The sequence below is a fragment of the Mesoplodon densirostris genome, chromosome 17, assembly GCF_025265405.1.
Source record: "Mesoplodon densirostris isolate mMesDen1 chromosome 17, mMesDen1 primary haplotype, whole genome shotgun sequence".
NCBI classification, from domain to species: domain Eukaryota; kingdom Metazoa; phylum Chordata; class Mammalia; order Artiodactyla; family Ziphiidae; genus Mesoplodon; species Mesoplodon densirostris.
In genome coordinates this window covers 539,654-562,589 of record NC_082677.1, presented here as the reverse complement: position 1 = coordinate 562,589, position 22,936 = coordinate 539,654, and the positions used below count along the sequence as shown (strand labels likewise).

The following is a 22,936-nucleotide window of genomic DNA, read 5'->3' as shown; positions in this document are numbered from 1 at the left end:
ATCCAAACAGAAGAACAAAGTTGGAAGACTCATTTCCTGATTTCAAAACTTCCTACAAAGATGGTTATCAGAAATAAACCTACTCATCTATGGCCAATTAATATTTGACAAATATCACAAGTCCAATTAACAGGGACTTCCCTGGTGGCCCAGTGGTTAAGACTCCAAGCCTCCACTGCAGAGGGCGCGGGTTCGATTCCTGGTCGGGGAACTAAGATCCCACATGCCACATGACACAGTCAAAAAGCTAAATAAATAAATGAAAAAGTAAAAAAATTAAAAACAACAACAAAAAAACCCACACAAATCCAATAACAGATGGTGCTGGGACAACTGGATTTCCACACACAAGAGAATGAAGTTGGATGCCTGCCTCACATCATCAACAAAATTAATTCAAAATGGACAAAAGACCTAAATATGAGTTAAAACCATAAAACTCTTAGAAGAAAGCATAGGGATAAACCACCTTGACCTTTGATTTGGTAACATATTCTTAGATATGGCGCCAAAAACACAATCAACAAAAGAAAAGGAGGTAAACTGGCCTTCATTAAAATTAAAATGTTTTCTGCAAATGACATTATCAAGAAAGTAAAATGAGGGACTCCCCTGGTGGTCCAGTGGTTAAGACTCTGTGCTCCCAATGCAGGGGGCCTGTGTTTGATCCCTGGTCAGGGAACTAGATGTCACATGCTGCAACTAAGAGCCCACATGCCACAACTAAAGACCTGACACAGCCAAATAAACAAACATTTTAAAAAAACTATATATGACTTCTATAGATACTCCTCCAAGGAAGACATACAAATGGCCAAAAAGCACATGAAAACATAGTCAACGTCATTAGGGAAATGCAAGTCAAAACCACAAAGATATACCACTCCACTCCTACTGTGATGTCTATAATAAAAAAAAATTTTTTTTAATGGATAATAACAAGTGTTGGCAAAGATGGACAGCAAATGGAACCCTCATGTATTGCTGGTAGGAATTTAAACTGATACAGTTGATGTGGAAAACAGTTTAACCATTCTTCAAAAAGCTAAACATAGAATTACCCTATGACCCAACAATTCCACTCCACCCACAAGAACTGAAAAACAGACCTCAAACTGATACTTATATGCTAATGTTCATTGCAGTATGATTCACAATAGTCAAAAGATGGAAACAACCCAAATGTCCATCATCAAATAAATGAATAAGCAAAATGTATATGCATACAATGAATATTATTCAGCCATAAAAAACAATGCTACAACATGGCTGAAACTCAAAACATTACATTAAGTGAATAAACCAGACAAAAAGGACAGATATTGTATGACTCCAATTATATGAAATACCTAGAATCACCAAATTCATAGGCAGAAAGTAGATCAGAGATCACCAGGGTCAGGGGGGAAGGGGAAGATGAGGAGTTATTGGCTTCATTGTCACAGAGTTTCTGTTTGGGTCACGAAAAAGTTCTGGAAAGAGAGGTAATGACTGCACAAATTATGACTGTAATTAATGTCACTCAATTGTATAGTTAAAAATGTTTAAAATTAGGAATATTATATTATATACACTTACCACAATTTTTTTTTTTAACACGAGTAGTTTTCATCCTTTTTAATGCTTTGGAATGGTTTAAATAACATTAAGGTTACCTAGTTCAAATCTGATGGAATTTCCCTGTGAAACCATCTGAGCCTATTTCATTTTGTGGGGTAGTTCTTTGATAACTATCTCTATTTCTTCTATGGAAATTTCTCTGCCTTATTCTATCTGCTCTGGAGTCAATTTAGGGAAATTATATTTTGATAGAAAATGACTCACTTGATCTAGGTTTTCAACATTTCTATATAGGGTTGTACAAAGTAGTCCCTTATTGATTTTCTTCAATTTTCTCTGTTTTGATGGGTAAGTCCAACTTGTCATTTCTTATCTTTGTGAATCTGTGCATTTTTAAACCTCTGTTCCTGATTGACAATCGGTTTGTCTAGTTTTGCAAAGACTTGATTTCCTACAGAAGCAACATTTTGAATTATTTTAGTACTATTTTTATATCCTAATTCATTAATTTCTACTTTTATCTTTTTTCCTGTCTTTTGCTTTAATTTATTTTCTTTTTACAACTTTGAGTTTAATAGTTAATTCATTTATGTTCATTTTTACTCATTTAAGTATATAAGGGTATGAATTTTCCTCTGAGCATTTTTATAAAGCAAATATAACACTGATACCTTAAAGACTGCACCCAAAAAAGGCAATTCAAGACCAATCTCACTTATGAATACCAATGGAAAAGTACTAAATATTAACAACTAGAAATAAAATTTAAAATACAATAATGATCTGGTATGGTTTATTCTAATAATGCAAGAATGTTTAGATGAATTAGGAAATCCATTAAAATAATTCACATATTAATAGATTTAAAGGGGTGGGGAGGGACATCCCTGGTGGTCTAGTGGTAAAGAATCCGCCTTCCAATGCAGGGGACACGAGTTCTATCCCTGGTGGGGGAACTAAGATCCCACATGCCGCGGGGCAACTAAGCCCCCGTGCCACAACTACTGAGCTCGCATTCCTCAACAAGAGAGCCCATGTGCTGCAAACGAGAGCCCACGTGCTGCAAACTACAGCCCACGCGCTCTGGAACCCGCATGGCACAACTAGAGAGAGAAAAACCTGCACGCCACAACTGGAGAGAAGCCCGCACGCTGCAACGAAATATCCCGCATGCCTCAACAAAGATCCCACATGCCACAACTAAGACCCGACACAACCAAAAAAATAAATAAATAAAGGGGGGGGGAAATCATACAATCACTGCCATAGACACTGAAAAGACCTTCAAAACTCGATTCTCATTTCTGATAAAACATGTAATGAAACAAATCCTTGGATACTTCTTTAATATGATAAAATATATTTATATTTACCAACCCTGAAGTTGGCATCTAATTTAATGAGGAAACACCAAAGGCATTACCACTGGGAAAAGAAAAAGGTACTTACTATTTCCACTCATTAAAAATTGTAGGGGGCTTCCCTGGGGGCGCAGTGGTTAAGAATCTGCCTGCCAGTGCAGGGTACACGGGTTTGAGCCCTGGTCCGGGAAGATCCCACATGCCGCGAAGCAACTAAGCCCATGAGCCACAACTACTGAAGCCCGCGTGCCTACAGCCTGTGCTCCACAACAAGAGAAGCCCTGGCTCGCTGCAACTAGAGAAAGCCTGCAAGCAGCAACAAAGACTGAACACAGCCAAAAATAAATAAATAAAAATTTAAAAAATTGTAGGAAATACCATCAGGCAAGACACGTGATGAAAAAAGGCAGGGTGCCGGGGGGGGGGGATTTAAGCAACTGCCCAGGACACAGAGGATGAGTGCTGGGCCACGACTTTAACCCAGGGCAGCTAGCTCTTACCAAACCTAGGTATCAGAAGATAACTCATGCAATGATATCACCAACATCAAACACCACATTGAGTTCTGGAGATTATAATTAGTCTGATCCTTTCAATCACTGCAAAACCTTCCTTATGTTAACAAATCTGAAATACACCAGCACAATGCAAATCCCATGAAAGCAGGAACTGTCTACTGTACTTCCCATCAGACTATTTCAAGCAATTAGCACAGTACCTGCAACATAATAGTTGCTAAATAATTGTTTCACGAACAAATTACAGATGCACTTTGCTCATTAAAAGTTTGACTTAATGGGGGAAAGACTGAGACAAACCAAAGCCCAAACAGAAAAATGGGTATAAGAGGTAAACAAACAGTTCACAGAAAAGGAAAGACAATGAGCTCTGAAATATGAAAAGCTGCTCATCAGCATTCCTAATAAAAGAAATACAAGTTTTACTAAACATACTGTTTTTACCAAACAGAATAAAGTGCTAAAAGTCCCTGCTGGAGAGGCTATGGACAAACAAGCACTTCCACATACACTGCTGAAAGGAATGCAAACTGGTCCAACTCTAACAGAGGGAATTTAACAGTATCTAACAAACTAATATGTGCATGTACCTCTGGCTGAGCAATCTTGCTTCTAAGAATCTACCCTGAAACTTCTCCACAGAGTCAAGCATAGACAGGCAGACCTCGTTGTAGTGCCTTTTTTACAGATTGGAGGTCTGTGGCAACCCTGCGTGGAGCAACTTCATCAGCGCCGTTTTCCCAACAGCATCTGCTCACTTCGTGTCTCTGTATCACATTTTGATAATTCTTGCGACATTTCAAACTTTTTCATTATTACTGTATTTGTTACAGTGATCTCTTGGTATAATCAGTGATCTTGGAATGCTACTACTATGATTCACTGAGGCTCAGGTGATGGTTAATATTTTTTTTAATTAAGGTGTGTACATTTTTTTAGACACAGTGCTATTGCACACTTAATAGTAAACATAACTTATGTGCACTGAGAAACCAAAAAATTCACATGACTCGCTCTACTGCAACATTCGCTCTACTGCCCTGGTCTGGAAGTGAACCCGCAAGACCTCTGGGCTGTGCCTGCACAGGTTACTCATTATCTGTCATCTGCAGCAGCAAAACACTGGAAATAACCCCAACACCACCAACAGCAAAGTGATCAAATAAACAACAGTCAGCCCCGTGCTGTCTTGTATATGGTTAACCACTAGCTCTCGGGAAGTGAAAGTAAGCACCATATTTATTGCAGCATCTACCATGAGACTCTCCCCACTGTGGCTAATTTCAGGCCACCAACATAAAACTAAACATGAAATTGGGAAGAGATACACAGAAGCACACCATTATGTATAATATTTCCATCTCACAAGTAATGTAAATAACCTCAAGAGCACAGGTAATACTGAAATGTAATAAAATAATTAGGAAGTGGTATGTTTTAAGTATTTACTTTCTTTGTCTTCAATATTGTGTCTCACCCCACCTCAAATGAGTATCTTGAAGCCCTAACAGCAACAAGACTGTATTTGGGATAGGGCCTTTAAGGGGGGCGGTTAGGGTTGAATGAAGTCCTACAGGTTAGGTCCAAGAAGACAGACCAGGACGCTCTCTCCTTCTGAGAGCAAAGGAAAGACCACGTGAGGACACAGCAAGAAGGAGGATACCTACAAGCCTGGAGGAGTGGCCTCACCACAAACCACCCCAGAAAGGCACCTTGATCTTAGATTTTAAGCCTCCAGAACTGTGAGAAAATTAATTCTTGGTTGTCTGAGCCCTTCAGTATTTTGTTACAGCAGCTCTAGCAGACTAATACAAAGATAATTTACCTGTAAGTTTCTATAACTTAATTTTTAATAATGCGTGTTTTAACAACTGGCTCACAGAACTCCTGAAAATTTAACTCAGCCATAAAAGGAATAAGGAAGAATAAGGAATATACTGACAGGGAATGATTCCAAGATACAAATGGAGGGTACAGTACAGTACATACAGTATGCTGCCTTTTGTACAGATAAAAGAGAAACTAAGAATACATTATTTCCTTAATTTTTCAGAAAGAAAACAAAATAGTAAGAATTAAAAACTGATATGTATAAAGGATAAGTAGGAACCAAGAGAAAAAAGAAATGTGAGCTAGACTGCTCTGACTTTTGAAACCACAGGTATATATTAAAAAATAAACTAAGTCAAAGACCTTAAATTTTAAATTAACAATCATATGGAAATAAAATAATCATTCCTACGCTAAGCATCAACAATTTGAAAAACCATATTTACGACCCCTCTCCACCACCCAAAAAAGGAATCACTTTGGTAAGCATCTACCTTTCTATGTAAAATCACAAACTTATTTCCAATAACCTACATGTATTTCAGTATTCACTTGAGATTGGTTATCTCTAAGCTGTTAAGACAATAATGGAATTAAATGAGACTTCAAGATAAATCTGATTAATGCTGTTAGAGTGAAACTATTATAGCAATTTAAAAGCACATTCAAAACAACGGTTGATTCTAATCAGATCATGAATTACCTGCTTGTATTCACTGACACAACTCTGGCAGCAAAATCTCTTCTGCTGACCATCAATGACCAAGACGTTGTTTCCAGCACCTTTGCTGGGCAAGTACTCCCCACACTGCTCACAGCAATTCATTATTAGACCATTGGCCATTCTGTATCTATTAAAGCAGTGGTCACTGCACAGCTTATGAGTCATATTTTTAAAGCTAACTTCATGGCGAATCTAAAAGAAAAACAAGCAAAATTTTAAAAAACAAATCAATATATGACATGTAGCTAAGTAACAAGGTGCTCCAATAGAAAGAAAATGCCTCAGTTTTTCTGTGTAAGGCTTGTTTAGGGAAAAGGCAAGACAAAGTACATTTCATTCTTCTTTAAACTTTTTTTATACACACATATATACGGTGCAAGGCAGAGAGGACCACCAGGGTCATCGTACAAACTTCTCTAGAGGTATCTAAAAGTGACAGGAAACAACCCAGTTTGGGCAGTGTTAGTATAAAACTTCCAAACAGATTGGAAATCTTTAGACAAATCCAAAAGGAAATTATTTAAATATAAGTACACTGCTGTACAACAGGGAGGAGAGGACTAACATTATAAATAATTCAAATGAAGTACGTATACACAGATTTCTTTTTAGTTCATCAAATGCAAAAACCGTAATACATTTTTAACGAAGTCCTCAAAAACATCCCCTCCGCTTGTTCCACTTCTTAAGCAAGATTGTTCCTTGTCTCTCACGTGCAGTCAGCCTATTTAAACACTATGGTTTTTTCTGTGAGTGCTCCCAACCTCAGGAAAAAAGTCAATTGATGTTATATTTCAATTTTTTTGTAAATCATTCTCCCTATGGGAGAATGGGATTACATAATGGGATATTTATAAGATAGGTTTTATATACCCTCACTTTTAAGGAAATACATACTGATGAAAGATTATGTCAAAAGAGTTAAAAGTCAAAAATATTCCCATTAGGGCTTCCCTGGTGGCACAGTGGTTGGTCGCGGAGCGGCTGGGCCCATGAGCCATGGCCGCTGAGCCTGCGCGTCCGGAGCCTGTGCTCCGCAACGGGAGAGGCCACAACAGTGAGAGGCCCGCGTACCGCAAAAAAAAAAAAAAAAAAAATTCCCATTAGTTAGAACTAAATGATAAAGCACAAAAATACAAACCTCTGTTAGTTTACCACAAATTGTACATCTTGATTTATTCAGAGCTCCTTTAGTAGGATTCTGTTTGTCTTCATAAAGAGACAGACAAGATGTACTACAGAATTCCTGGAAGGATTCGCTCGAATCCACTTGAGCAACAATAGTTCCTTTCATTGTAGTTATATCTCTGAAAAATACGAGGAGCAGCAAAGTCAAACTCTTCTTTAAAATAAATTAAAGAGTAATAACTGACATTTTTAATTTCCACAAGGCTTTCAGATATTGGAATCACTTAAAAAAAAAAGCTGTTGTTATTTACATGGAGTTTAATGTCAAGGCCTAATTTACTGAGGTATAAATTTACGATACCTATTCAATTTCCCTCTCATGGGTAAGCAGAAAGCATGAGGTACCTAGGTCACAGAAATATGGAGAGGATAAGTGAACTTAAATACATCCCATAACCCAAAATAACCCCACCTACCATTCTATACAGCTTTCAACTACAATTAGAAATGTTAGGAAATGACACTATTGATGACCTTTGAAGTTTTCCTTTAATTCTGAAGTTCCGGGTCCTATATTGCTGTATGCAGGTCTACTGCTGTAAAGCAACCAAAACGCTGTGTAACAATTGTTCCACTAGTTGAATTTACTGAACCTACACAGAGCACTCAGCCTTTCCCAGGTCTAAGACCTGAAAATATCTTTACAAACGTGGGCTGCGTCAAGAGATGGCGCAGAAAACCTACCTGGTTAACCTTGCACACAACATACCATATTCAGCTCATGTTTAACTAGTGAGACCAGACCTAAAAAATGGCAGGAGAGGGTCCTGTCACTCCAAGGCTGTCAAAAAAAAAGGTACCTGAGTCTTGAAGAAGTGAGTATTAAAATGACTTAACGTTCAAGACAAACATAAATAAATGCAAATAATATCCAAAGATTTGGCGATTTTTAACAATCTTAACATGAAGGTAGTCCAAATTTTGACCTATTTTAACACAAAACTAGTCATACATAAATTGCTTAACAATTTTGTCTGGCTACAACTAAATTCTTATAATTAATAATGTAAATAAGCATGTATGTATTTTTACAAATTCAGTAAGTCCAATGGAGATTACAGATAAAATTAATTATAAGGGCCTAGTATCTAAATCAACCCCAAAGCCTATCCAAATAGGAAGGCTTTTAATCCTAAGCCACCTCAGCTTGATAGAGAACACTCCAAAGCCATCACAAATGTGAGTTTGGCTTTAATATTCAAACAAGCTTACAAGTTTTTAAAACATAGTAATTCACCTTTAAAACAATTTTTATCACATTTTATACCACCAATATTCACCCATAAGGAAATACGCTGCAAGGTAAACCTTACTTTTTACACATGACACAAAGTTTCTTTGGAGCAGGCTTGTGGGAGAAGGAGGAGAGGCAGGTGGTGGAACAGAAGAGGTGAGCTGAGCCTTTGCGCTGATAAGCTGTCTGTCCCTTCTGCAAAGGCTTTTTGCAGTTTGCACAAGTGACTTTAACGGGTTTAGTGGGTTGCTGTTGGGCAGAAGGCTGGAAGATCTGTTTAGGGAGCGAGGCCACTGGTGATAAAGAATCCACCCCTGGCTGTTTCTGATTTCGGGGAAAGGATGCTGACTGGGAGATCCAAGAATCTAAACAAACAAAACAAAACAAAAACACATACACTGAAATTTATATCAGAGACACAGTTTTAATTTTCCATTCTGTCCAAGTTTCAGACATTGATAAGGCGCAGTATAGCAGAGAGGTCAAGGGCACAAACTTTGGAGTCAGAATTGATGGCTGAAATTCAGGCTCCATTACCTACTAGACTGGGAAGTTACTAACCCTGTGCCTAACTCTTCTTTAAACTGGAAATGGTAACTTTAAATGAGATAGTACATGGTTTATAAACCAGTGACTGGCACATATGCAGCACTAAAAAATATTAGCCATTAGTTACTAAACAGGAAGAATTTACAAAATATTACTTTAAGCGAGGAACACATACATCAACATAAATATCTAATAAAATCTTTCCCAACCAGAACCTTTGACAAATACAATATAGCTCGGATAAAGTTTACAAATGACTATATTCAGAACATCTTTCTAGGGCTTCCCTGGTGGTGCAGTGGTTGAGAGTCCACCTGCCGATGCAGGGGACACGGGTTCGTGCCCCAGTCCAAGAGGATCCCACATGCCATGGAGCGGCTAGGCCTGTGAGCCATGGCCGTTGGGCCTGCGCATCCGGAGCCTGTGCTGAGAGGCCACGGCAGTGAGAGGCCCGTGTACCGCAAAAACAAAAACAAAAACAAAAACAAACAAACAAAAAATCTTTCTAGGGACTTCCCTGGTGGTCCAGCGGTTAAGACTCCACGCTTCCAATGCAAGGGGTTCAGGTTCGATCCCTGGTCGGAAAACTAAGATTCCCACATGCCACGTGGTGCAGCCAAAAAATTTTTTTAAAAAAACACCTTTCTAAGAACAGCTTTTCCATATACATGTTTCATTCCATGGCTTCTAAGTATACCACATGATGTCAAAGAAATTAGAGTGTTACACAGAAGTGGTGACGTTAAGCCAACGTCTAGGGACCAACGCGACATCCCGTTGCTCTACCACTGCCAGCAGCACAGCTTCAACGGCACAGCATTAAGGCCTGGGGAACCGACTGCCAGGGTGCTGAGTTCTCCCTCCTCTCTTTCTTAGTAAGCTTCTTTGGGACTTCGCAGGACGTCTCCAGCTCACCATACTACTTACTGTTACACAGACTCGCACTACAATACCAATACGCCGTAATGTTTTTTCATTTTGAAACTTTTCATGTTACCACTTCTATTATAATTTCTACTACTTTGGTCTCTTGTAATATTTTTCCTTTCTAGTTTCTTCTGAAATTTGTATTTCCATACAAAAAAGATGCCCTTCCATATGAGAAACAATGTATAAATATATCCAGAGTATGAGAAAATTTCTTTACTACCAAAACCTTGAAGAGGGCAATTTCCTGGTTCTGACCCAGTCCATCAACCTAATGGTTTCAAGGGGCTTCATATACTGCTCTTCAAATTTTACTTTACTCCACAACCCCTCCAAATAAATATATGTTCTATACACAGAGTAAATGGAGTACCTTCTGGAATCCTGTTATCCTGCTATCATCAGGGTAACTGACCTGTTTTAATAAAAGAGGTAAAAATACTAAGGAACACGAAGAAAGCAAATCACTGAAACAACTGGCAATCCCATATTATGAAGGGCCTTAAATCAAAAATTATATTTGAGGACGTCCCTGGTGGTGCAGTGGTTAAAAATCCGCCTGCCAACGCAGGGGACACAGGTTCGATCCCTGGTCCAGGAAGATCCCACATGCCACGGAGCAACTAAAGCCCGTGCACCACAACTACTGAGCCTGCACTCTAGAGCCTGCGAGCCACAACTACTGAGCCTGCATGCCATAACTACTGAAGCCTGTGTGCCTAGAGCCTGTGCTCTGCAACAAGAGAAGCCACCGCAATGAGAAGTCCGCTCACCGCAATGAAGAGTAGGCCCTGGGCCTCCCTGGTGGCGCAGTGGTTGAGATTCCGCCTGCCGATGCAGGGGATACGGGTTCATGCCCCGACCTGGGAGGATTCCATATGCCGCGGAGCGGCTGGGCCCGTGAGCCATGGCCGCTGGGCCTGCGCATCCGGAGCCTGTGCTCCGCAACGGGAGAGGCCACAACAGTGAGAGGCCCGCATACCGCAAAAAGAGAAAAAAAAAAAAAAAGAGTAGGCCCTGCTCGCTGCAACAAGAAAAGCCCCTGCGCAGCAACGAAGACCCAATGCAGCCAAAAATAAATAAATTAATTTTAAAAAATTATATTTGCATACATGTTAGAAGTAATAGCTTTTGCAACATAAATAGTGGCTCCTTAGGATTTTCAAACCTGCAGGCTTGTCATTTGAATATATACTTAAAGGAACCTAGTTAGGGACCTCCCTGGTGGTCCAGTGGGTAAGACTCCCTGCTCCCAATGCAGGGGGCGTGGGTTTGATCCCTGGTCGGGGAACTAGATCCCACATGCATGCCACAGCTAAGAGTCCCCATGCTGCAACTAAATATACCGTGTGCCGCAACTAACACCCGGCAGAGACAGAATAAATAATTTTTTTTAAAAGGAACCTAGTTAAAACTAAAGGCATCTATCTATTAACTTAATTTTGAAACATGGCAATTTTTCTCAATTTCATGCTAGGCCCTGTATAAATAATGCAATGGCTCCTTTTATCTATGCTTCAGTTCTTACATTCCCCTACTTTCAAATTTTCACCTCCTCCAACATCAAAATACTTTTAGGAATGGAAGCGACTTAATCATTCTCTATTTTATACAACGGACATTAAGGCATAGAGGTTAATTTGCCCAAGTCACCATTGGTCTGAGAGCCAGCAGTGTGAACAGCCACGATGTTATCATTCTCTACGACAGACAAAGCACAAACACACAAGAGCTAATCCATAAAGTCAGGAGCAAGAGGTGTATCTGTCTGGTTTTCTGATGCGTACTTTACATTCCCTGTGTTAAGAGTTTGTGTGAACAGGAACACAATTCTTAACGTGCTTTGACCCAGCAATAGTCCTCAGGTACTACGGGTCCCGAGATACGTGGGTAAGAATATTCCTGAAGAGTTATTTAAATAGTAAAAACTGGAAGTGAACTAAACAGAGAATTAACAAAATCAAACATATACTCTTGATATGGTCAAAAATTCAAGATTATTGTTAGGTATTTAAAGGAGCAGGAGGGCTTCCCCGGTGGCACAGTGGTTGAGAGTCCGCCTGCCGATGCAGGGGACACGGGTTCGTGCCGCAGTCCGGGAAGATCCCACATGCCGCGGAGCGGCTGGGCCCGTGAGCCATGGCCGCTGGGCCTGCGCATCCGGAGCCTGTGCTCCGCAACGGGAGAGGCCACAACAGTGAGAGGCCCGCATACCACAAAAAATAAATAAATAAATAAAAGAGCAGGAGAAAGGGAAAGTCTGCAAAGCTATACATATATTGCAATCTCAGGTTAGAATTAAATGTTTCTCAACAGTAAGACTGAACGTTATGTTCTTTTTCATACACTTATGTTTTTCATATATTTATAAGACAAAATAGCTATTTTGAAACTAATTTGACTATTATCATGTCTTAAACTTTTATGTGAGGTAGAAGGAAAGACCCTCTAATACACAGCTGATAGCAGTATAAATTGGTAAAAACTTTCCAGAAAGAAGTATCACAATATATTTCCACAACTTAAAAACGTTCATACGATGTCACATACACATATATGCATACAATAACCTACCAACAGATATATCTAAATACATACAGGGGGAAAGGATCTTGGAAGACATTAGGAATTTTCAAAACTGAGTAATAAGAAACATATTTCTTTCAAAACACTATAAAGCAGAAAATTTTTACAACCAAAAATCTTTGGAGGGATGGGAGTAGTGAGAGTCTTTGGCCCAGTAACTTCACTTCTAGGAATATAATCTAAGAAATAATCAGAAATTTGAAAAAAAAAAAAAAGTTCATCATAGACCAACAAGAGCAAAAAAGGAAAACAATGTAAAAACCAAATATGGGAATGGTATAACCAAATCCATTGTGCAGTCATTAAAACTTCTGTGTATAAATAACTTTAATGGTATGAGAAAATACAGAGTAATATTAAATGGGGGGAAACGGGAAGCAAAATTACGAAGAACTGCACTTCAACCAAGTTAAGAAATACAAAGGAAAAACACTGAAAGACAACCACTCAAAGTATTAATAACAGTGGTAACCTTTCTTCATCATTTTTTAATTATGGATTTTCCAAACATTCTTCAATAATTAGACATTACTCTCATAACCAAAAGAATAATAAGTATGAAAGGAAAACAACTCGCATTTCACAGAACATTCTATGTGGCTTAGGTTTCAGTCATTCCTTATTATTCTCCACAATCCTAGGTTGATAAAGTTGCTAAGGAGCCTAAAACGATGCAGCCTGAGAAGGACGGAGAGAAGGCGTGTGAGAGACCGGCAGGCCACACAGAGGCCTGGGGCGGACACGGACACAGCCAGGAAGAGCCACAGAGCTCTTCTCACAGCTGCCACAGAGCAACGATGCCTGCAGAAAATGTTTTCAAGTAGTCAAGATATTTACCAATCTTTAAATATAAGAAAAAATAACAAAGTGCTAATAAGTAAAAATTATAATCAGACAGGCAGTCAAAATTAAACACAGGAAAAGTAAAAACAAATCTAAATGCAATTATACAACATATTGCTCCTTACATGTGCTATTTATCTTTTTGTTCTCTTTTTACACATTAAAACAATACTATTAAAAATACACTAGCATAGGGCTTCCCTGGTGGCGCAGTGGTTGAGAGTCCGCCTGCCAATGCAGGAGACACGGGTTCAAGCCCTGGTCCAGGAGGATCCCACGTGCTATGGAGCAACTAAGCCCGTGCGCCACAACTACTGCTCCTGCATGCCACAACTACTGAAGCCCTTGTGTCTAGAACCCATGCTCCACAATAAGAGAAGCCACCAAAATGAGAGGCCTGCACGCCGCACCAAAGAGTGGCCCCTGCTCACTGCCAACTGGAGAGGGCCCGCGCACAGCAGCGAAGACACAATGCAGCCAAAAATAAATGAATTAAAAAAAAATACACTAGCATAAAGTCAGTATGTGACAAATAAGATGCCAAATTATTAGACTTTAGTGGTGGTGAATATAAAGAGTATTTTGTTTTACTTCCTTTAGACATTAATTTATCTGATTTTCTAATTATCTACAGAGAAATACTATATACACGGTTTTACATCCCTTATTAGTTAAAATTTCAAACTTAAAAGTCAATAGAATTAATATATCTTACATGAATAAACTAACCAAAGTAGCACCAATTACTACAATAAAAAAAAGAATCCACCAGTGCAAAATCCCTTCCACGGGGCAGAAGCCCCCTCCAGGCTTACCAGGATTGTGATGAGCTGCAGACTCTCCGTTCTGAAATACGTCTCCTGCCACATTCATTCTACCAGGATTAAAAGGTCCTACTGCAGTCTTGGTCTGTGAAGTTAAAGACGGGGTGTATGTTTGCATATTAACACCAAAGTTACTCGACTGCAGTCCGTTAGAGACATCTCCCAAGCTGGTATTCTGCAGTGATGTTACGTGTGTGATCATTAGGTTCATATCTCGCCCGTCAGTATTTTCTAATTGGCCATCACTCACAGAGCTGACACCTGTTTCTAAGGTCGTAACATTAGCAATCTGAATTTCAGAGTCTGGTTCTGTGGTGATACCACTATTACCCATTCCTGCATTTACCTTACTTCTTGAAAAACTGGAAGTGGAGAAATCCACATCATTGGTTCTGTTTTTAGACTCGGGTGGTCTCCGTTCAATAAAATTGGAGGAATTTTTCTCTTGCCCTTGATTTGTTTCCATGTCCTCTTCATCATCGATGACAATTGTCTCACTTACACTTCCCTTCTGAGAAGCCAATTCTTTTGAGGAAGGAAGAATTTTGGAATCATTTCCTTGTAGATCTTCATTTTTTGATGATGTAAATGTTATGGTTCTTTGATCGGCTACCACTGGTGCAGAAGGCGGAGGAGGTTGTACAGGTTCGATAAACACTACATCATCGTCATCTTCCACTGATGAGTTCTGAAATTTACTAGACCTATTCACTAAAGGGTTAGGTGGCCCACTAAATGAATTTCCTACGTCCGTGAGGCTAGCTGCCATGGCCGTCCTCCCCAGCAAAACAGGAGTCTGATCAGTCAATTCTAATCCTCCTGATGAACCTGTGTCCATGCCAAAGAACCTGTTAAGGAGATGGGGGGAAAAGAAATTTTACAAATGTCACTGTATGGTTTTTGATGTTACTCTAATTCAAAAAATTTCTTAAAGGTACTTTTACTGGTCCAGGAAGATCCCACATGTTGCAGAGCAGCTAAGCCCGTGCATCACAACTACTGAACCTGGACTCTAGAGCCCACGAGCCACAACTACTAAGCCCTTGTGCCACAACTACTGAAGCGCAAGCGCCTAGAGCCCATGTCCTGCAACAAGAGAAGCCACTGCAATGAGAAGCCTGTGCACCGCAACGAAGAGCAGACCCCACTCGCCGCACCTAGAGAAAGCCCGCGCGCAGCAATGAAGACCCAACGCAGCCAAAAATAAATAAATTTATTTTTAAAAAAAAAAAAAGGTAAGCTGTCCAAAACCACAGCCAGGAAGTGGGAGAGGTCAGGATGCGAATATTCATAAGTACTATATAATATGTGATTAAGTATTAAACAATACAATAATGTAGCATAGCTCTTGTTAATTAAAAAAGGACACAGCCATTCAATAGAACAGTAACCAAATCAATATTCAAAATACACAAGCATCAAAAGAAAGAAATATCAAGCCCAAAGTGCCAAGCTAAAATGAGATTTTTTTTTAATTGGAGTATAATTGCTTTACAATGTTACAACAAAGTGAATCAGCTGTATGTATGTCCCTCCCACCCCCACCGCCATCCCACCCATCTAGGTCGACACAGAGCACTGAGCTGAGCTTTTTAAACACAAATGGAGCCGAACTTGTAGTTAACATTCATTTGCCAGAAGGTAGGAAGTATCCTCATCAACAAAAACAATTTTCAGAGGAATGTGGCGTAAATCTACTGAGGTTATGGAATGCAAAGGCTGTTAAAGCACGAGTTTTCTCGATCTTGTCCATGTTTTAGTATACCTAAAACAGAAGACAATTTCTGGGGCTTAAGCCACAACTGAATCCACAGTGCCCTCTGGTGGCTGCAAGGTATCCATTCATTCTCCTCACAAGATAACCGTGGAGCAGAGAATAAGACTTTCCTTACTACACGGTTCTCTGCAGTAATCCACTTCCCAAGCAGAATAATTACTCTACCATAACAAGTTATTTTCAAATCCTATACTATAAATAAATTTGGTCACTTCTATATGTCACTGAGAATATGCTTCAACTACCAAACGCTCATTTAGTCCTATAAAGAAAAGAATCTGATTAAAATTGATCATTTCTACCTTATCCAAATAAAATCTATTCCTTTTAGCCACTTTTCTACATTAAGTCAATTCTAATTAGCTATTTAACGTCAAGCAAATAACTACTTCTCTGGGCTTCAATTTTCCCTAGAATAAAAGGGTATAAAAATAGTTCCCAGGGTTTTTCTTATAATTTAAAGAGATAAATAACTGAATGAAAATCAATTAACACAGATAACTCCTAATAACCACCAGGCAGTTTTTGCCTATACCTCAAGATTTCCATAAGTTTCTAATTCATTTTTAAGCTTCCACTCCATCATTGTTATGGACCGAATGCTTGTGCCTCCCCTCAAATTCATATGATGAAATCCTGGCCTCCAACGAGATGGTAGTAAGAAGCGGGGCCTCTGAGCAGTGATTAAGTCAGGAAGGTGGTGCCCTCATGAGTGGGATTAGTGACCACTTTGTAAAAGACACAGAGAGAGCTCCTCCCCCCCCTCCCCCGCCACCATGTGAGGACACAGCAAGATGGCAGCCTGTCTATGACCAGGAACAAGCCCTCACCAGACAACCCCATCGGCAGGAGCCTTGATCATGGACTTCCCAGCCTCCAGAACTCTGAGAAATGAATGTTTGTTGTCTATGGTACTTTTGTTATACTAGCCCAAATGGACTGAGACAATCATCATAAATTATAAATGCTTTCAGCTTTATAATATTTTGATTCTGTGAGACTCAACATAATACTCAATGTTCTCATGAAAAAACAAAGAAAAGGTAGTTAAAAAATAAAATGTTGACATTCATAACAATAAAGTATCAGTAGTTGCTGAGAAAAGCTTATGAACTTTCAAAGAAAATCACAAAGAAAGCATTTCAAAGTGACTCAAGAAAAGCATTCATCACTTTCTCATTAATAAGCTCCAGAGCTTTCTAGGTACCATAAGAGGTACAAAGAAAGCTAAGGTGAATTATTCTCTACTCTAGAGGAAAGGGTATTAATTCAACATGTGTTAATGGCACTTGTAATAGTTCTGAGGCAGTATGACAAATTAAAATTTGTAAGAATAAAATTTCTTGGGAATTCCCTGGCAGTCCAGTGGTTAGGGACTTGGCACTTTCACTGCGGTGGCCCAGGTTCAATCCCTAGTAAGGGAACTAAGATCCCGCAAGCCACATAGCGTGGCCACAAAATAAAGAAAGAATAAAATTTCTTAATAAAATGGGAAAAATGGGGCTTCCCTGGTGGCGCACTGGTTGCGAGTCCACCTGCCGATACAGGGGACACGGGTTTGTGCCCCGGTCCGGGAGGATCCCACGTGCCGCGGAGCGGCTGGGCCCGTGAGACATGGCTGCTGAGCCTGCGCGTCCGGAGCCTGTGCTCCTCAACGGGAGAGGCCACAACGGTGAGAGGCCCACGTACAATCAATCAATCAATCAATCAATCAATCAATAAAATGGGAAAATGGATTTATAAATATATATATAGATATCAAACCAAAAGATATCATCCAGCTTAATAGGAAATATTAAAATACTATCATTAAAGTCAAGGTTAAGGTAAGGATATTCTTTATTATTACTACACAGCACTGTTCTGGAAGTACCGTCCAATGTAATAACATGAAAAAGGAAGATATAACAATTTGAAATAAGGAAAATTATCATTATATGCAAATTGTATTAGCCTTTATCTCAAAGACTCAAAAAATTTACCTGAAAAACTACTATAGTGAGATTCAGACATACCTCAGAGATACTGTGGGTTCAGTTCCAGACCACCACAAGAAAGCAAGTATCGCAGTAAAGTGAGTCACATGCATTTTTTGGTTTCCCAGTGCATATAAAAGTTACATTTACACTATACTGTTGTCTATTAAGTGTGCAACAGCATTATGTCAAACACAAGTACATACCTTAATTTTAAAATGATGTTAGAAAAATGACACCGATAGACTTGCTCAATACACCTTCAATTTTTAACAAAAAACTTTCAATTTCTAATAAAATGCAATATCTGAGAAGTGCAATGAAACGAGGTATGCCTGTAATTTAGTCAAATGATGGGTATAAACTTAATATGTAGAAATTAATATTAAATTAATTGTATCGTCAACTGGAGACAGAGATAAAATGTTGCTTCCATCAAAAGACCAACTAAATAAGGAGATTAAAAAAAAAAAAAAGACAAACCCAAAAGAACAAGGAGAACAAGGGATAATTCAACGGCACCAAAACTCTGGAAGAGGGAAAGCAAAGGAGCATGACTCATTGTAACCAACTCAACACACCTCAAAAACCCACAGTAAAGAAAGTTTGAAATCACTGGATTACAAATGAAGTTAAACTTATAGTCAACATTCACTTGTCATAAAGTAGGAAGTATCTTGATCAACATAACTTTTAGAAGAATCAGGCAACAGGTCCTCACAGGTCCTTAAAAACAGATGTAGACAGATGTCACCCAAAATGGCAGCATTAGAAGTTCTGGGTATGGGTCCCTTTACCCAAGTAACTAATGAGCTGGACTGGACAGAGGGACTGGAAGCAATCTCTTGGATCTCTGCACCTGACTGGACATGAGGCACCAGGGGAGTGTGTGAAGAAGAGGCTGCTGCTCACTTTAAGTGGGCGAGCATCCCCCATTCCTCCCCCCAGGTCGGCCCAGGGGACAGCACGTGCAGTCCTCTGGGGCCTGGCTGAACACAGGACGGGCAGTGAGGGACTTCCAACAAAATCTGGGATTGTGGCTGGGGCTCCTCTTGGTCTCAGCCCTCTGGGCAGCAGAAGCATTCCCAGTAGCATCTCTCAGATTTAATGAAACACAACCCTGTATAGTGTTCTTTTTCTTTTCTACCAGACATTTACAAAAACTTTTTGTCAGGTCACTACCTCACCACAGGGGTGATAGAACAGTAACTTCAAGGACACAAGCAACAAGAAATTCACACTCTGCAAAAAAAATGTTTAAAAAGTCAAAAATAAACAGCTCCATCCCCAAGGAAAAATCAGCAATCTAAGGAGAATGGGAGAATCAGATATCCAGAGGTCTAATATTCTCAGAATGGTATAAACACACAAAGAAACAGAAAAGTATGCCCTATTCACAGGAATAAAAGAATTAGAAACCATCCCTGAGGAATCCCAAATACTGGAGTAACTAGCCAAAAACATTAAATCAGGACTTCCCTGGTGGCCCAGTGGCTAAGACTTTGCGCTCCCAATGCAGGGGGCCCGAGTTCAATCCCTGGTCAGGGAACTAGATCCCGTACACCACAACTAAAAGAGCCCGCATGCTGCAATTAAGACCTCACACAGCCAAGTAAATAAATTAATATTAAAAAAAACATTAAGTCAACTACCTTAAATACGCTCAATGAGCTAACAGAGAGCATGGACAAAGAATTAAAGGAAATCCAAAAATAAGGTATGAACAAAATGAAAACTATTTTAAACAGATACAAATCATAAAAAGTAACCAAACAGAGACTTCCCTAGCGGTCCAGTGGTTAAGATTCTGCCTGCCAATGCAGGGGACATGGGTTCGAGCCCTGGTCCGGGAAGATCCTACATGCCGCGGAGCAACTAAGCCTGTGCGCCACAACTACTGAGCCTGTGCTCTAGAGCCCGCGAGCCACAACTAATGAGCCCATGTGCCTAGAGCCCATGCTCCACAACAAGAGAAGCCACCACAATGAGAAGCCTGCATACCACAACAAAGACCCAACACAGCCATAAATAAATAAATAAATAAATTTATATTAAAAAAAAAAGATTCCACGCTTCCAATGCAGGGGGCACAGGTTCAATCCCTGGTTGGGGAACTGAGATCCCACAAGCCATGTGGCATGGCCAAAAAAAAAAAAAAAAAAAAAAAAGTAACCAAACAGCTGAAGAGGGTGTGGACAAAAGTGAACCCTCCTGCACTGTTGGTGGGAATGCAGATTGGTACAGCCACTGTGGAGAACAGTATGGAGGTTCCTTAGAAAACTAAAAATAGAACTACCATATGAGCCAACAATACCACTCCTGGGCACACATCCGGAAAAGATGAAAACTCTAAGTCAAAAAGATACGTGCACCTCAGTGTTCATAGCAGCACTGTTTACAATAGCTAAGACATGGAAGCAAGCTAAGTGTCCATCGACAGGGGAATGGATAAAGAAGATGTGGTACATATATGCAATGGAATATTACTCAGCGGGAAGAAAGAATGAAATAATGCCATTTGCAACAACATGGATGGACCCACAGATTATCATCCTAAGTGAGGGAAGTCAAACAGAGAAAAACAAGTATCACTTGGTATCACTTACTTGTGGAATCTAAAAAAATGATACAAATGAACTTATTTACAAAACAGACCATAGACAGAGAAAATAAACTTATGGTTACCAAAAGGGAAATGGGGGGGGGATAAATCAGGAGTTTCGGATTAACAGATACATGCTACTTTTATATATAAAATAGATAAACACTACTTTTATAATAAATACACACTACTTTTATACATAAAATAGATAAACAAGGACCCGCTGTATAGCACAGGGAACTATACTCAATATCTTGTAATAACCTATAATGGAGAATATGAAAAAGAATATATATATGTATAACTGAATCACTTTGCTGTATACCTGAAACTAACACAACATTGTAAATCAACTACACTTCAATTAAAAAAACAAAAAAAGTAGCCAAACAGAAATTCTGGAGATGAAAAATAGCAGAAATGAAAAACTCACTGGAGGGGATCAATAGCAGATCTGAGCAAGCAGAAGAAAGAATCAGTAAACTGAAAGGCAGAATAATTAAAATTATCCAGTCTGAGGAGAAGGAAGAAAAGAATGAAGAAAAATGAACAGAGCCTGAGGGATCTGTGAAACACCACCATGTGCACCAACACATGTAACATAAAAAGAGAAAAAAAGGGACAAAAAATATATTTGAAGACACAATGGCTGTAAACTTCCCAAATATGATGAAGATGAATATACACATCCAAGAAGCTCAACAAACTTCAAGTCTGTTAAGCTCAAAGATAGCCACACCAAGACAGGTAATAATCAAATTGTGGACCCGACAGTAAAAGAGAGTTTTGAAATTAAGAGAGAAGTGACTCATCATATGCAATGGATTCTCAAAAAGATTTGGATCATCAGTATATTTCTCATCCAAAACCATGGAAGCCATGGCATGACATTTAAAAAGGTGAAGAACAACAAAAAAATCTGTCAACCAAGAATTCTATATCCAACAAAAAAACTCCTCCAAAATTAAGGAGAAATTAAGACGTTTCCAGATAAACAAAAGGGAATTTATTACCGGCAGACCTACCCAACATGAAAGACTAAAGAGAATTCTTCAAGCAAAAATAAAAACACACCAGAGAGTAAATTGAAGCCATAAGAAATAAAGAACACAATTGAATATATAAATATAAAGTAAATCAATAGAAAGCCAGTATTAATGTACTTTTGGTTTATAACTACTTTTTCCCCTATGATTTAAAAGGCAAATGCATAAAACAATAATTATCAATATATGTTAATGAGGGACTTCTCTGGTGGTGCAGTGGTTAAGAATCTGTCTGCCAATGCAGGGGACATGGGTTCGAGCTCCAGTCCAGGAAGACCCCACGTGCCACAGAGCAACTAAGCCCATGTGCCACAACTACTGAAGCCCACTCGCTCTAGGGCCCGCGTGCCGCAACTACTGAGCGCACATGCTGCAACTACTGAAGCCTGCGCATCTAGAGCCCGTACTCTGCAACGAGAGGCCACCGCAATGAGAAGCCCACGCACCACAATGAAGAGTAGCCCCCGCTCAACACAACTAGAGAAAGCCGGTGTGCAGCAACAAAGATCAAACACAGCCAAACAAATAAAATAAATTAACTTATTTTTTTAAAAAAATGTAAAAGGATCAAAATGATACAGTATCTTTTCTAATCACAATGGAATGGAATTAGAAATAACAGAAGCATAAATGAAAAATCACAAATAGGTAGAAGTTAACACACTTAAACAACCAATGAGTCAAAGAAGAAATCACTAGGGAAAGTGAAGAAATACTTTGAAACAAAAACCAAAAACACAACATATCAAAACTTAAGGGATGCAATGAAAGCTGTGCTCAGCAGAAAACTTATTGCTATTAATGCCTACATTAAAAATCTCAAATCAATAAACAAACTTTACACCTTAAGAAACCAGAAAAAGGGCCTCCCTGGTGGCGCAAGTGGTTGAGAGTCCGCCTGCTGATGCAGGGGATACGGGTTCGTGCCCCGGTCTGGGAGGATCCCATATGCCGCGGAGCGGCTGGGCCCGTGAGCCATGGCCGCTGAGCCTGTGCGTCCGGAGCCTGTGCTCCGCAACGGGGGAGGCCACAACAGTGAGAGGCCCGCATACCGCAAAAAAAAAAAAAAAAAAAAAGAAACCAGAAAAAGAGCAAACTTAACTAAAGCTAGTAGAAAAAATGCAGTAATAAAGATGAGTACACAGATAAAACAGAAAGCAGAATAGAAAAAAAAAATAAGTGGTTCCTTGAAAAAATTAAATCTTTACCTAGACTGACAAAGAAACAAAATCTCAAATTATTAAAACCAGAAACGAACAGAATTCCCTGGGGTCCAGTGGTTAGGACTTGGCGCTTTCACTGGTCAGGGAACTAAGATGCCACAAGCCATGCGGTGCGGCCAAAAAAAAAAGAAAGTAATTGATATGTGAATAGCAGACCAAAAATAAAAA

At 39.4% G+C, this 22,936-nt stretch overlaps 1 protein-coding gene across 4 annotated transcripts in view; it reads right to left on the bottom strand.

Annotated features, from left to right (window-relative positions):
- The window catches only part of LOC132477333 (zinc finger MYM-type protein 2), an 85,591-nt gene that overhangs the window by 48,562 nt on the left and 14,093 nt on the right, over window positions 1–22,936 (bottom strand). For 2 of the 4 annotated variants that reach the window (XM_060079619.1, XM_060079617.1), the window contains exons 3-7: window positions 14,491–14,992; window positions 14,136–14,229; window positions 8,495–8,780; window positions 7,135–7,300; window positions 5,973–6,185 (exon numbers count right to left, since the gene is read on the bottom strand). In XM_060079619.1, the coding sequence (XP_059935602.1) occupies window positions 5,973–6,185; window positions 7,135–7,300; window positions 8,495–8,780; window positions 14,136–14,229; window positions 14,491–14,982 (1,251 nt within the window). In that variant the 5' untranslated portion in view covers window positions 14,983–14,992. Of the gene's footprint in view, window positions 1–5,972; window positions 6,186–7,134; window positions 7,301–8,494; window positions 8,781–14,135; window positions 14,993–22,936 lie in introns of all 4 variants that reach the window. The other 2 variants (XM_060079615.1, XM_060079616.1) reach the window with 1 other exon arrangement.